Genomic DNA, 14,929 nt, shown 5'->3' with positions numbered 1-14,929 from the left:
GAGTGATGCAATATCCCCAGGACCTTTTGCAATGCAGTGAGCCCTGTTGCTAGATACCGTATTTTTCGCCCTATAAGACGCACTTTTTTACTCCAAAAAAGAGGGTGAAAATCTGGGTGCGTCTTATAGGCCAAATGTAGCCACCTGGGCAGTGGTGGGTTTCTGCTGGTTGGTCAATGAACCCGGAAGCCCCGCCCCTGTCACTCACTCGCAAGTCCTTGGCGTTTTTTTGCATCGGGGCTTGCTGTAAGAGAGAGGGAGCAAAGACCTTTTCCGGATTGGTGGTGGTGGAGGTGCGGGCCCGTACTCACTAAAGCAAGTCCGGGGAAGTCCTTTGCGCCAGCTGAGAAAGGTCTTCACTCCCCCCCCTTGCAGCATGCCCCGATGCAAAAAATGGCGAGATTTCTTCTCAGAAATGTCTTCTCGGGCTGGCCGGATCTCTCTCCAGATCTTGCGGCTTTTTCAGGGTTTTCTTTTTAAAAAACACCTGTCCGAACTATCTTGAAAACCTGCGATGTTGCTTTGGGAGGGGGCAGGCGGCAGCATTTGCCCCTGCCGCCCTCCCTGGGCACCTGCAGCCTTGGAGCCTGCAGCTTTAAAACAAGCCTTTGCACAGCTGCCCGTCTTTCCCCTCCGAAAGCAACCTCGCAGGTTTTCAAGATCGTCTGCAGAGGCGTTTGGCGCGAACTCCTCTCCTGTTCCTTCTTCTGGGGGGGGGGGCTGCCTTGCTTGTGTGTCTGTCTGTCTCTCACTCTCCCTCCCTCCCTCCCTCTCTCTCTGTGTTTCTCTCTCCTCCCTTCCTCTCTGTCTGTCACTCTGTGTGTATATGTCTGTGTGTATATGTCTCTGTGTGTGTGTCTGTCTGTCTGTCACTCACTCAATCACTCACTTTGTGTGTGTGTGTGTCGCTCTGTGTGTGTGTGTCTCTGTCTGTCTGTCCCTCTCTCCGTCCCAACTGGAGAACAACCTTTTCTGTCCCCTTACCAGCCCATCCGGAAAGATGAGGAACGCGAAGGGGATCCCCCCCCCGCGGTTGGGCTCCGAACTAGCGGAGCCTCGTCCTTCTTTTTAAGCAGGCGATCTTTAAGCAGGCAATCTTTAAGCAGGCAATCTTTAAACAGGCAATCTTTAAGCAGGCGATCTTCGGCTGCTGCACAAGCCGCGCTGCCTTCTTCTCTCTGATAGCTGCCTGCTTAAAAAGAAGGACGAGGCTCCGCTGGTTCGGAGCCCATCTGTGGGGGGGGGGAGGGATCCCCCTTGCGTTCCTCATCTTCCCGGATGAGCTGGTAAGGGGACAGAAAAGGTTGTTCTCCAGTTGGGACGGAGAGAGGGACAGACAGACAGAGACACACAGAGAGAGAGAGAGACACACACACACAGAGTGAGTGATTGAGTGAGTGACAGACAGACAGACAGACACACACACATATACACACAGAGTGACAGACAGAGAGGAAGGGAGGAGAGAGAAAAACAGAGAGAGAGAGAGAGGGAGGGAGGGAGAGTGAGAGACAGACAGACACACACATACAGAGTGACAGATGGAGGAGGGAGGAGAGAGAGAGACAGAGATACAGAGACAGACAGACAGACACACAGAAAGAATGACAGAGAGAGACAGAGAGGGGGGGAGGGAGAGAGAGACAAAGAGCTACACACAGAGAGAGACAGACAGACAGACAGACACACAGAGAAACAGAAAGAGAGAGAAAGAGAAAGAAAGGCAGAAAAAAGAAAAAAAAAAGAAAGTGGGAGAGAGAGAGATGAAAGAAACAAACAAAGAAAGAAAACTTATGACCACAATTGAGCCCAAAATTGAGTGGCAATTGAGCCCCAAAATCTTTTTTTTCCTAGATTTTCCTCCTTTAAAATTGGGTGCGTCTTATATTCCGGAGCGTCTTATAGGGCGAAAAATACGGTAATCCTACTATGTCCTGGAGGATCATCATGTCTTAATCCCATCACCCTGGAGCTGAAGGTCTTTTATTTTGTAGATAGGCTGTCCCAGTTCTTCTCAATGGGCACCAAATATCTGCTGGGGGCAAGGAGCTGAAGCTCTGAGTGTCTGTCTCCCTTAATATTTCTATTTCTCTTTTAGGGGATGTTAGATAGGGCAATGAGAAGGCAGACTCAGGTTTAACGCAACAACAGCTCTTTATTCAACAGTCAAGTATGTACAATCCAGCAACTGTTAGGTCTGACAGCTCTCCTTTTATAGGGAGCTGTCAGACCTCTCAACCAATCAGATTGAACCTCTGTTCCCGCCTAAACAGAGGACTGGAGTGAAAACCACAGTAGTCTGTGTGGATATCTAACAGGGGAAATATAATATTCTGCCTTTTTAACATTTTCTAAAATATTTCATTCTTCTAGGAGGAATGTGTGCTAAATTTCTACAGCTCAAATCAGTGGTGGGATTCCAATTCTTTTTACTACCAGTTTTGTGGGCATGGCTTTGTAGTAGGTGTGACATGCTTTGTGGGTGTGGCTTTGTAGGTGTGACATGGCTTTGTGGGTGTGGCTTTGTGGCTGTGGCAGGGGAAGGATACTGCAAAATCCCCACTCCCTCTCCACCCCACTAACCTGCTTTCCAGCTCTGTTCTCCTGTTCAGGGCAACAAAAGATCAGCTGGGGGGCAGCAGGGGTGGGGCCAGCCAATTTTTAGTTCTCTTTCCGCTATGGGTTCTCCAGAGCCTGTCAGAACTGGCTGAACATCACCTCTGATTCAAACGTGTTATGGTAAAACTAGCAGAAAAAGTAGGTCCCCGTACATTTTTCAAATGTCTATGTTATGAAACACATTTTGAGTAATGTTGGCATCACAAGTCAATTGATCCAAGAGTTTTGAAAGCAACCGAATGCACCAATTGGATTGTGATATGTTTGATCTAAAACGCTATTTCTTTGAGAGATTTTGCTGGAAACGGAGCAAAAAGTGCTTACAGGATTTAAAAACTGCATTTAAACACACTTTTTTCAAACGAAGGAAAAAAAGGGCTGAGGAAAAAAAAAGGCTTTCAATAGTTGCGTTGATTAGGTAGCTTCATTTTCGATCCCGGAAAGAAAAAAACATAGGGAACTTGGAAGTTTCATCCCCACCCTTTCTACAGTTATATCTCTATAACAACAGTACCTGTTCAACCACAGACAGGCGGCTTCCCGCTTTCTCATTTTCGAGGAGCCTACTTTGTGGAACACGATGACGACACAGTGGGCGTGGCGTACATTCCGAACTACAAGGAAGCGGTGGCTGTGTTGGGCCGGCGCGGCGGCTCATAGTGGAGTCAACCATTGGTGAGCGACTCCTGCTGCGAGCACTGGTCTCCGAAGTAACGAGGCACCTTCAGCTTTGGCCGCTGGTACTCGCTGAAGTTAAAGTCGTGTCATCTACGGCCGCGGGCTTTGCTAGTCCAGTGCAATGGAGAGCGGCGGAAGCGGGTCCGGGTCCGGGTCCGTGCGCGGAGCCGGCCGAGAGAAGAAGAAAGGCAAGAATGCTGACGACTCTTCGGTAGCTGCGGTAGCAGGAGAGCCAGGTGGAAGCGGCGGCGGCGGCGGTAAACCGCGGAAATTTGTAAGTAGTGTTGAGAGAGAGGGAAGCCACCTGCCTTATTGCAGAGGGATTTGGGGTAGTCTTTGGGCGGAGCTGCCCTACCTGCTTTTCTTTGGTTCCCTGCGCTGGTAGAGCCGGCTCGGCCTTGCATACGGGTGCAGGCATTGTCCCATCAGTTTCTCGACGGGGCGAGGCAGGAAGTTTCCTTTCCTCATGGGTTCGTCCAATAGCAGAGTCTGAATTCTGCCTGCCTGGATGTGATTCAGGCCTCGATTCACGCCTTGCCTCACCAACTCTTTTGGAAAGTCCCCCCCCCCTATAGATTTAGTAAGTTTTCCGCGTTTGCATGATTCCTGGACTGTATCTTGATTAACTTTAACCCCAATTTTCACTTAATTTTTTTAATGGCATGTAACATCTGAAATTTGCACGTTCAATTTTCTATTTTGCTTTAAAACTCAGTTTCTATATCATGCCTGGATTAAAGTCCATTGAAAAGTAAGCATACATAACAGGCTGTGACCTTTAGAACATTTTTTAGCCAGCAGTAAACTCCTTCCAGACAGTGTCTGAAACTGTTCTTAGAGTACTTTTGAAGGGATCAGGGGCAGATTAGAATATAAGAGTTGAATCAGGCAAGATCCATCTTAGTTCAGCTAAGATTTCCAATAGGAGCCAGCCAGGTGTCTCTAGTTTCCTCCAAACAAGAGGTGGAAAATTATCTTTCATCATTTGTTCCCTTGCAATGTATATTTTGAAGCAAACTATCTTCAACCTGGAGATAACTCTTTGAGCGCTCTTTAATAAAGTTGGCCTTGTTGAATCATGCAAACCCTTTTAAAAACTGTTCAAGTTAGGGCCCATCATACATATTGAGGAAATTAATTTCACAACTGTTTGAAGTCTTCTAATTAGTTTCACTGATCAACTTGTCTTAATGTTTATTATTCATTCGATTTGTATTCTGGCTTTATTTTGTGCAACTCAGGGTTATGTCTGTAATGCTCACTTTTCTTCCAATTACAACCCTGTGAGGTGGGTTGAGCGAGAGATAGCAACTGACTTAAAATCACCCAGCTTCCTTCTGCGCCTCATGGAGTACTAGAACTCATAGTTTCCCAGTTTCTAGTACAACTCCTTAACTGGTAAAACAGGTTACCTTTCTGGGGGGTGGGGGAATTCTCCATGTTCACTTTCTAATGTCATGTATAGTTTAATATAACTCATTCATGTCTCCTCAGTTGCTATTTTCCCACACCTCAGATCCCGTTTTCTTGCCTTTTCTTGAAGGGACATTTGGAGTCCTTTGATAATTTTGTTGTAATTTTCTGCATGTTTTGCAGCTGAATTACATTAATTTTTCAGCACTGCATTGAGATGCAGATATACCATACATTTGTATAAGATGCTTTATTTTTCAATGCATTTCTAAAGTTCTCTAGTATAGGATATTTTTTTCACAGCTGCTTCATACCAAGCTGATATTTTCATTGTCCTATTACTCTTGATTCCCAGTTCTTTTTTCCAGTTAATTCCAGACAGCTCAGACTCTTATCAACTTATATGTGTAATTACTGTTTGTGCATCATTTTATACTTACTTATTTGATCTTGTATTGATGCATGTTTTGCCCAATTTAAATAGTAGTTGGAAGGTCACTGACCACATTTCCAAGCACCTAGAAATGAACAAGGTGATTACTAAAAGCCAGCATGTGTTTGTTAAAAAAGATAATGACAGATAAATCACATTGCCGTCTTTGATAAAGTGACTTAAGTTAGTGGATCAAGGAAATGCTGTGGATATAGTTTAGTTGGGCTTCAGTAAGGTATTCGACAAAGTAGATTACAGCCTACTTCTTGTTAAGATAAAACAATGTTCTGTCTAGGACAGTACCACCATCAGATGGATTTGCAGTTGACTGACCAACTGTACTCACCATGTAGTGCTCAATGGAACTGCATCTACATGGAGGGAAGCATGCAATATGGTACCTCAAGGTTCTGTCTTGGGCCCAGTGTTCTTCAACATCTTCATAAATGGTATAGATGACAGACAGAAATGGAACTCATCAAATTTGCAGGCAATATCAGACTAGAAGGAATTGTCACTACTTTGGAATATAAGCTTTGGAAGGTAAGCTCAAGAAAATTTTTGATGGACTTAAGCATTGGACTGTATTCAGCAAAATGCAGTTCAGTGATGTGATAAGTAAGGTCCTACAGTGAGGCAGGAAAAACCAAATGCACAGGTATTGAATAGTTGTAGCTTGCTTAACAGTAATAACTGTGGGAGGAATCTAGTAGACAACTGCCAAAAAAGCCAGTGCAATCGTACTTTGGATAAACAGAGTGATAATTTCAAGATTATTAAAAGGGATAGTACTGCTTTATATTGTACTTAGAATATAGATAGTCCTCGACTTACGACCACAATTGAGTCCAAAATTGCTGTTAAGTGAGACATTAAGTGAGTTTTTCCCCATTTTATGACTATCACAACAGTAGTTAAGTGAATCACTGCAGCAGGTAACATGGTTATTACGTGAATCTGGCTTCCCCATTGATTTTGCTTGTCAAAAGGTTGCATAAAATGATCACATGACCTTGGGACACAGCAGCAATCATAAGTATGAACCAGTTGCCAAGCATCTGAATTTTGGTCACATGATCATGGGGATGCTACAAAGGTCACAAGTGTGAAAAATGGCCATAGGTCAGTGCTGTTGTAGCTTTGAATGGTCACTAAATGAACTGTTGTTAAGTCGAGGACTCCCTGTACTTTGTCCAGTTCTGGTCATGATATAAAAATTATGCTGAGACTGTAGAAAGAGTGCAGAGAAGAGCTGTAAAGATGATAACAGGTCTGGTAGCTAGTGTATGATGAACAGTTAAGACAACTAGGTGTGTGAAGCCTAATGAAAAGAAGGATTAGATAGCTATCTTTCAGTACTTGAGAGACTGTCACAGAGAAGAGGAGGTTGACTTGTTCTCCAAAGGCTGGAAAGTGCCCACTCAATCTCCCCCCCCCGCCCCCCGCACATGCACACACAACCCCTTCTCAGGCTCTGGAAGCTTTCCTGAAGCCTGGGGAGGGCAAAAACGGCCTCCCCCGGCCACCCAGAGGCCACCCAGAAGCCAGAACGGATCATTTCCGAACTTCCGGTTGGCCTGTTGGGGCCATTTTTTACCCTCCCCAGGCTTCAGGAAAGCCTCCCGAGGCTGGGGAGGGTGAAAAATGGGCCCAACGTCCCAACCTGAAGTTTGAAAATGATCCATTTCCAGCTTCCGGAGGGCTGGGGGAGGCTGTTTTCGCTCTCCCTAGGCCTCAGGAAAGGGTGGGGAGATTGAATGGGCACACGCATGCTCGCAATAGCGTGCGTGCACACAATTTTGGCACACCGTAAGAAAAAGGTTCTCCATAGTGAGGGGGAGGAGTATTCAGACTGGGTTAACCTTGTCTTCTCATTGATTGGACTGAGTCAGATGAGCTCTTTGGGAACGCCCACTAGTCACCAGGCACTACCCAGTTATCGACTCAGTCCACTCACTGGACGGTTGACCATTCTGATTCTCCAGAAAAAAATTCAAATCAAAGCAAGGAAAAGGTTTGGATTCGCGAATTTGCCTCCCAGTGCCGCGTTATAGCCTCTGATCCCAGCAAGGACTGCCACAAGCCCCCCTGGGGCGGCACGCTGCCCTGGCCACTGAGTGAGACCGGAGTCACTCAGTGAGGACTGTTGCTGGGCAAGCAGGAAAAGAGGATACCAGCCTCCTGGAGGCAAGCCCTGCCGTGGAGGTTCGCCAGACGCAGGAGCGCTCCACCCCTCCCCTCGGGTTGAGCAGCGAATCGCGGCTTTCCCAAGCACCGCAGAGCGCCCGTGCTCCCTCCATGTGGCCAGAAGAGCGCAGAGGAGCCGAAGAGGAGATCCCTGGCCACAGCAGTACCGGACATAGGCAGGAGGCTTGGAATCAAGCAGCAAGGGCGTGTGGCAGCTCTTGAAAGCCCCAGCGGCTAGCTGAGCGTTTTAAAAGTCTCGCCCTATCTTTTAAGTCACACAGCGCCATTTTGAAGCCGGGAGGACCCACGTGGTCCAAGATGGCGGCGTCCAGCAGCTCCGAGGAAGAAGGAAGCCTGGCAGCTGCTAATCCGGCCAGCAGCCCCATTGGAGGGGCAGAAGAGCATCCAACCACATCAGTGGCCTTCCCAGAGACTGCCCATAGGAGTTGGGGAGGAAAGGCTAAATCAAAACAGAAGCACCTCTCCCCCTATGTTCTCAGTGGAGAACATTTTTGATGAGCAGGCCATCGAGGCTGACAGATACCTACACCCAAGGCCTTCCTTGACCTGGTCAAGCGCCAGTGGGCATCCCCCACTGCGGGCCCTTCACCTTTATCCATGGACAGGGTCTTCTTTAACGTGGACCAGGAGATGGCGAAGACGCTGGCACAACCTTCCATTGACACTCTGGTCGTGGCTCTGCACACGACTATCACCCTGCCCAGGGAACCAGAAGATGCCCTAACATTGGAGGACAAGAAGGCAGACCTCACCTTGCAGAGGGGTCATCAGGTGGCCGCTTGGGCGGTGAAAGCAGCCACCACAGCCTCCTTCATCAACCGATCTTCCTTGCTGTGGCTGCAGGAACTACAGCAACGCACCCCTATAACAGATGTCCGAGCCCATCAGGACATCAACAAGCTGGTGGCGGCCATCCAGTTTTCGTCGGATGCCATCCTAGCTGCAGCCAGATTTGCCTCCAGGGCGATCGCTTCTTTGGTGGCTTCCCGCAGACTGCTATGGCTACAACACTGGCAGGCAGACGTCCATCACAAGTGGCAACTGGCATCAGCTCCCTTCACAGGAGATGCCCTCTTCGGACCAGCACTGGAGCCATTCCTAATCGAGAACAAGGACAAGAGGAAAGTCCTTCCCACCGCCCCGAAGAAGGGCAGTTTCAGGACGGCACCGTACCCCAGACGGTCCTACTCCCGGCGGAGGGGGGAGCTCCTTCCGCAAAAACTAAGTCTAGGTCCAGCTCTCCTCCCATCAGGGGGTGCTTGGCATACTTCCTCGACCGCTGGGACCTCTTCTCCTCTGATAGGTGGGTGCAGAACACCATCAGGCATGGCCTTTCGCTAGAGTTTCTTTCCAACCCCCCGAGTTTCTTCCGGATATGTCCAGTCTCTAACAACCCGATCCGGAGGTTGCTGATGCAGGAGGCCATCCAACATCTGTTGGAGATTAGGGCCATTCAGCCCGTGCCCCCAGAGCAGCAGGGTCAGGGGCACTACTCCATCCTTTTTGTCATTCCCAAGGCTTCGGGGGGCTGGAGAGCGATCCTGGATCTGAAGCTCCTGAACCGCTCTATTCGATATAGGAGGTTCAAGATGCACTCTCTGCACTCCATGTTGGAAGGGATTAGGCAGGGGGACCTTCTAACATCCATAGACTTCATGGAGGCCTACCTGCACATTCCCATTGCCAGGGAGCACAGTAGATATCTAGGTTCTGCTACCTGGGGCACCACTTTCAGTACCGGGCCCTGCCCTTTGAGCTGTCTTCGGCCCCTAGGGTATTCACTAAGGTCATGGCTGCTCTGGCAGCACACCCGAGACAGGTACTGGTACGTATTCAATGTTACCTAGATGACCTGTTATTACAGACATCTTCCTTCCTTTGAGGGTGCCCTATGACAGTCCTGAGAGACCACGGGTTTTCGGTGAACATGGCCAAGAGCCACCTCCCCCCTCTACTAGCCTGATCCACCTAGGGGCCCTAATAGATACCCAAGCAGACATGGTCTATCTGTCACCAGAAAGACAGATAGCCCTCAGGCAGCTAGCCACCTTGGTAGCCAGGGAGCATAGGGTATCCTTAGCCATCCCTTCCAAACTGCTGGGTACCATGGTCTCAGCTATCGGCATCGTCCCGTGGGCTCGCCTCCACACCAGAGTCCTCCAATGGTTCCTTTTGCCTTTCCAGCGGAGGCGCATGAGCTGCTCTCAGTCCAAGGTACTTCTTCCAGCAGAAGTCATCCGATCCCTGTCTTGGTGGAAGTCCCTGGCGATCACAAAGAGTGAGACCTTTTGGACACCAGACAGCATAATGGTAACTACGGACGCCAGCCTGAGCGGGTGGGGCACACATCTGCTGGCTCAGATGGTGCAAGGACATTGGACTCAGGCGGAGGGGACTCACAGCATCAACTGGTTGGAGCTCAGGGTGGTCCGCCTGGCCCTCTTACACTTCCATCGCTCAGTCAGGGGCCGTCACATATTAGTCCTCACAGACAATATCACCACCAAGGGCCACATAAACAGACGGGGGGACCAGACAAATTATCATCACTTTTGCTCTTCTCAACCCTCTTTCTCAGCATCTTTTTTGTATCATAGTGATCAGAACTGGATGCAGTATTGAAAGTGTGGGTCTTACTAGTATAGTATAATGGTGCACTGCCACTTCTTGGAATCTAGATGCTATCCACCCTGTTAACACAGCCTAGGACTGCACTGATTGTTTTTGCAGTTGTAGCTGGCTCATACTTAATTTAAAAAATGTCCTTCCATTTTTGAGCGTATAGTAGTCTTGCTGCTGTCAACATATATAAGATTTGATTTCATAAGTTCTGAATTTTTTCTCCAAGTCTTTAATGAAAATTAAACCCAAAAGAAAGTTTAAGGTTTCATCTTTATCTTTATCTTTGTTTTAAAAATTTTCTGTATTAAAATATAAATCTTACTCTAAAATTTCTTTGCTTTATCACATGTCTACTATAAATGATAAAAAGTCTCTTTACTTTTAGACTTCCAACATTCATTTGAAATACCTTTATACAGTCTAGATAAATTCATCCAGTGTTAAATAACAGTGATACATCATCTTATAATTTTTTTCTTTAAAATATAGATTAGTGTAAATTTTAAACCCTTCGTCGACATATTTCCCCTTGTTCAAGCATCACATTATATCCAAAATTCCTTGCCCACTGAATCATACAATATTCACTTTCATGTTCACTTTCCAAATTTAATTTCAATAACATTTTATAAAACTTAGCAATACCACACAGTAAGATTTCCAATTCATTTTAATGAAATCAAACCCATATATCAGGGTTCCAAATAGCACCCAAAATTAAATCAGAGTCCAAGACAAAGTATTGCTCAAAGTTCCAATTCATTAAGAGAGCCATTTTGGCACATCTGGGAAAACCTGAATCTGAAAACTTCCCAGTTTTCCCCACCAGTTGAAAATTCATGATATTTCCCCCACACCCATAAGTCCATCACATGGTCCAATCTTCCACTGTCATCCTGGCAGTTCCACCCATCCAGTTCCTGCCTAGGTGCCAAGACAAAGGATGACCTTGGCATTCTAGAAAGGAATTTTATTTTGGCTACATAGCATTTAATTCCATACCATCCCTCCTTCCATTTTCCCACAATAGAAACGGCATAGTAGAATAATAGACAGTGTGGCAGGCCAAATATCCAAAAGGAATATGGCTGCAGGCCTGACAGGTGGCCTCTCCTCAGAATAAAAGTGTTTCCTGAAAAGAGAATAATGTAGGGTTTAACATAAGCAGAACTAACCACCTCTCCCCCCTCCCCAGTGGGGGGGGGGGGTTGGCTTATCAGGAAACTTATCATGGAATTATTTTACTAACTTATCAGCTTTTACATTCCAACTTTTTACCCAAGTAGCTTCAGACAAAGGGTACCTCTTCCAATGCACTAAATATTGCAAACGACCTCTATACAGCCTAGAGTCTAAAATTTTCTTCACTTCATAGTGTATTTCACCCTGTATCACTTACTGGAGGAGGGGGAAGCTGGGTGGACGGTCTTAGGCTAGACCCAACCACTGGCTTCAGTCAGCTGCAATGAAAGACTGGGTGAATTTTTCCTAGAATTCTGGGCAGAGTGAGCTGAACCGTAACTGGGTTAATTATTTTCACTATTGGGAACGGACTCAGAAATTTTGGGCCTAATTTCTTGCTAGGCATTTTTAACTTTATGTACAGTTGCAAGAAAAAGTATGTGAACCCCTTGGGATTACGTGGAGTTTTGCATGAATTGGTCATAATATGTGCTTTGAACTTCATCTAAGTCACAACAATAGAAAAACAGTCTGCTGAAAATAATACTACACAAACATTAGATGTTGCCATGGTTTAATTGAATATAACATGTAAACATTCACAGTGCAGGGAGGAAAAAGTATGTGAGCCCCTAGCCTAATGACTTCTCCAAGAGCTAATTGGAGCCAGGAGTGAGCCAACCTTGACTCCAATCAGTGTGATGATATTGGATGTGTTGCTGACAGCTGTCCTGCCCTTTAAAAACACACACCTGTTTTGGGTTTACTGGTTTCAAGAAGCACTGTCTGATGTGAACCATGCCTTGCAGAAAAGAGCTCTCAGAAGACTTATGATCAAGACTTGTTGATTTGCATGAAGCTGGAAAGGGTTACAAAAGTATCTCCAAAAGCCTTGATGTTCATGTGTCCACGGTAAGACAGTCTGTCTACAAATGGAGAAAGTTTAGCACTGTTGCTACTCTCCCTAGGCGTGGTCGTCCTGTAAAAATGACTGCAAGAGCACAGCGCAGAATGCTTCATGAGGTAAAGAAGAATCCTAGAGTGTCGAGAGAACGCTTCTGGCTTCCGAAGGCGACGGACGTTGGTCCACTGTTTGCTTCTCCAGTGGGCTCCTCTTAGGAGCACAGGCGGTCTTGGACCACCTGCCGTAGGGCGGCTTGCTGGAACCCCCCGGATAGGCAGCAGCCAGGGGGGGGTTGTTTCCAGTTTCGCCTCAGGAGCCAGGGAGCATAGGGGGTGCATAGCAGCACCTTCGCTGAATGGATTCCAGAAGGAAATAACTAATTACATGCAGCGGCTGAAGTGCTGGAGGTGAGAAGTTCGCTCCAATCTCCTGAATTGCTTTTAATTGGCGAGCAGCAGCTTTTTGTAAGTTGTGGATTCAATCTGTTTGAAGTTGGAAGATTGGAGGGTTTTTTTTCCCCCTACCCCTCTCAGGCAAAGTGGCATTTGGATTATCTCTCATTCTCGGAATGGAGAGAGAGAGCAAAAAGTTGAATTAGTCACTTGAACTAACTATGTGAAAAGATTTATATCACAACTGCAAGAGGTGATTGCTGAATTGTTTTGAAAACTATGGAAATTTCTGATGTTCTGCTCCTGGTTCCCTGTGAAAGGGGGAGCTAAGATGGCCTGCTTCCGTCGTCTTCTTCGCACTTATAAATGAAGTCTGCCTTTTGAAACTACCTTCGAAGAAAGTCTGGCTTTATATTACCCCCCATGAAGGACTCCTGGAGCTTCTCCTGTTATGTGGTCTTTCTGGATTTGGATTATTTGATTTTTTTGTATGTGTGTGACTTCTTGGCTTGGAACTGTGACTGAGGATTAACTTTCACTTTTGGATTTGCCTGTCTTCTCGGACTCGCTCGGCTACACGCTTCACAGACGCCATTTCTTTTGCAAAAGATTTATACTCATCTGGGGCCCAGAAAACCACCTTCAGGCAAAGCAGCCTCGGCACCTACTTCTTCTACATCCAGCCCAATGACTCAACAGACAAAAATTTCATCATTTTCACAACAAGAAAGGACTGGAGACAGTTCAAAAAATTTATCTGTTATTCAAATGTTCCAGGCTCTTATGCAGGGACAAAATGAGCTGAAAAAGGAGGTGGCAGATTTTAGAGAAGAGCTCAAAAGTGTACAGCAACAAATAACAGAAAATAAATAGAGAATTGGTGTGCTGGAGGAGGGTGTGGTTGGGCTTGGGGATGAGGTTAAGGCAGTGCAGAAGGGGAATATAGAATTGGAAAATTTTATGGCAAAGATAGAACTTGAAAGAATATCCTTCTTTCTCAGATTCCAGAACCTACCGGAGACAGAAGATGAAGATCTTAAGGATATTATGAGTACAATTTTAGCAGAATATATTAAAAGAGATAAAGAACAGTTGTGGTGTGATATGGATCTGGTTTACATGATTAATTCAGCATATGCCAGAACACATAATGTTCCAAGGGAAGTACATGTTAAATTTCTTAGGAAGACCATGAGGGATGAGATTCTAGGGGCTCAAAGGGGGGGACCACTAAATTATAAAGATAAATTGCCATTCTTAAGCAAATTCCAAAAAAAAATCAGAGATAAGAGGAGGAAGTATTCCTCCTTATCAAAGTAACTATATAATAAAGGAATTTGGTTTAGATGGTTATTGCCAGAAGGAATGTTGATCTTCTGGGAGGGAAACAGAATTAGAATTAACACAGTTGTGGAGGCAGAGGCCTTCAATAAAAAACATAGTGCCCTCCTAGAGGACGAAAATATAAGAGGTAGTGAAAAAGGCGACAATATGCAAGACATGAAGGAGGGAGGGGCTGTAGCTCCGCCTGGGGACAGGGGGGAGGGAACTGTCAGGGGAAAAAAACGCCTGATATCTGAGATCAATGGACCGTGGCTGATTCCCTTCCACATATCTTTTGAGATATTGAGAAAAATAAAAGTCTTTAAGAAGTATTCTAATTAATAAACCAACTTTAATAATAAAATAAAAAAGTAAATGAAACAGAAATAACTAATGGTTACATTTTGATAATGAAAGCTCCGTCTGCCAAGTTGGCAGCCGAACAAAGAAGAAAGGAATTTTGGAATGTGTAACCGCATGCGCAATAAATCACTTTCAGATAACATTTTGTTTTATGACCTGCACAATAAAACTTTCTTAGTTTAACTCTTGAATGTCAGTTCATGCCTAGCAAACTTTTTAACATCGTGACACCCCTTCTTTTGCTAGTCTGGGCTGACGTCATCAAATCATCAATTAAGGCACATCTTCTTTCGCAGATACTCGTGTTGATTTGCGGCAAGTGGTTTGTTAAGCATGTCTGCGATCTGATCATGTGTAGAAACATATTGCAATTTTACAAAACCTTGCTTAACTAATTGCTTTGTGTTTTGATAACGAATGTCAATGTGTCTGGACCTAGAACCTGTGAAATGTGACTCAGAAATATAAACAACAGATACATTATCTTCCATCACGGTGATTGGTCGAATCGGACGTGTCCAGATATCTGTGATCAAAGCATCAAACCACGTTAGAGAATTACAAGCATCTGAAACACAAGCATATTCAGCTTCAGTAGATGAAAATGAAACAAAACTCTGTTTTCTCACTTGCCAGTAAACAGGACATCCATTTAGGAACATCATGTAACCAGAAGTGCTTTTGCGTGACTTCTTGTCGCTCGCCCAGTCGGAATCAGAAAAACAAATCAACTTTGGTTGATCAGTGTGTGTTGGTTCTAGCAATAACTTCATGTGCTTTGTGTGTTTTAGG

General features: G+C 45.7%; 1 protein-coding gene across 1 annotated transcript in view; it reads left to right on the top strand.

Moving 5' to 3' along the window:
* Positions 1 to 2,486: 2,486 nt before the first annotated feature.
* DIAPH1 (diaphanous related formin 1) overlaps positions 2,487 to 14,929 on the top strand; it is a 198,551-nt gene continuing 186,108 nt past the window's right edge. Inside the window, exon 1 of the mRNA XM_081950412.1 lies at positions 2,487 to 3,571. Coding sequence (XP_081806538.1) covers positions 3,419 to 3,571 — 153 coding nt within the window. The 5' untranslated portion in view covers positions 2,487 to 3,418. The remainder of the gene's footprint in view (positions 3,572 to 14,929) is intronic.

Source organism: Natrix helvetica (assembly GCF_964273705.1).
Source record: "Natrix helvetica genome assembly, chromosome: 4".
NCBI lineage: Eukaryota > Metazoa > Chordata > Lepidosauria > Squamata > Natricidae > Natrix > Natrix helvetica.
The sequence above is the reverse complement of the archived record's forward strand: the minus strand, read 5'-3'. Positions and strand labels throughout refer to the sequence as shown.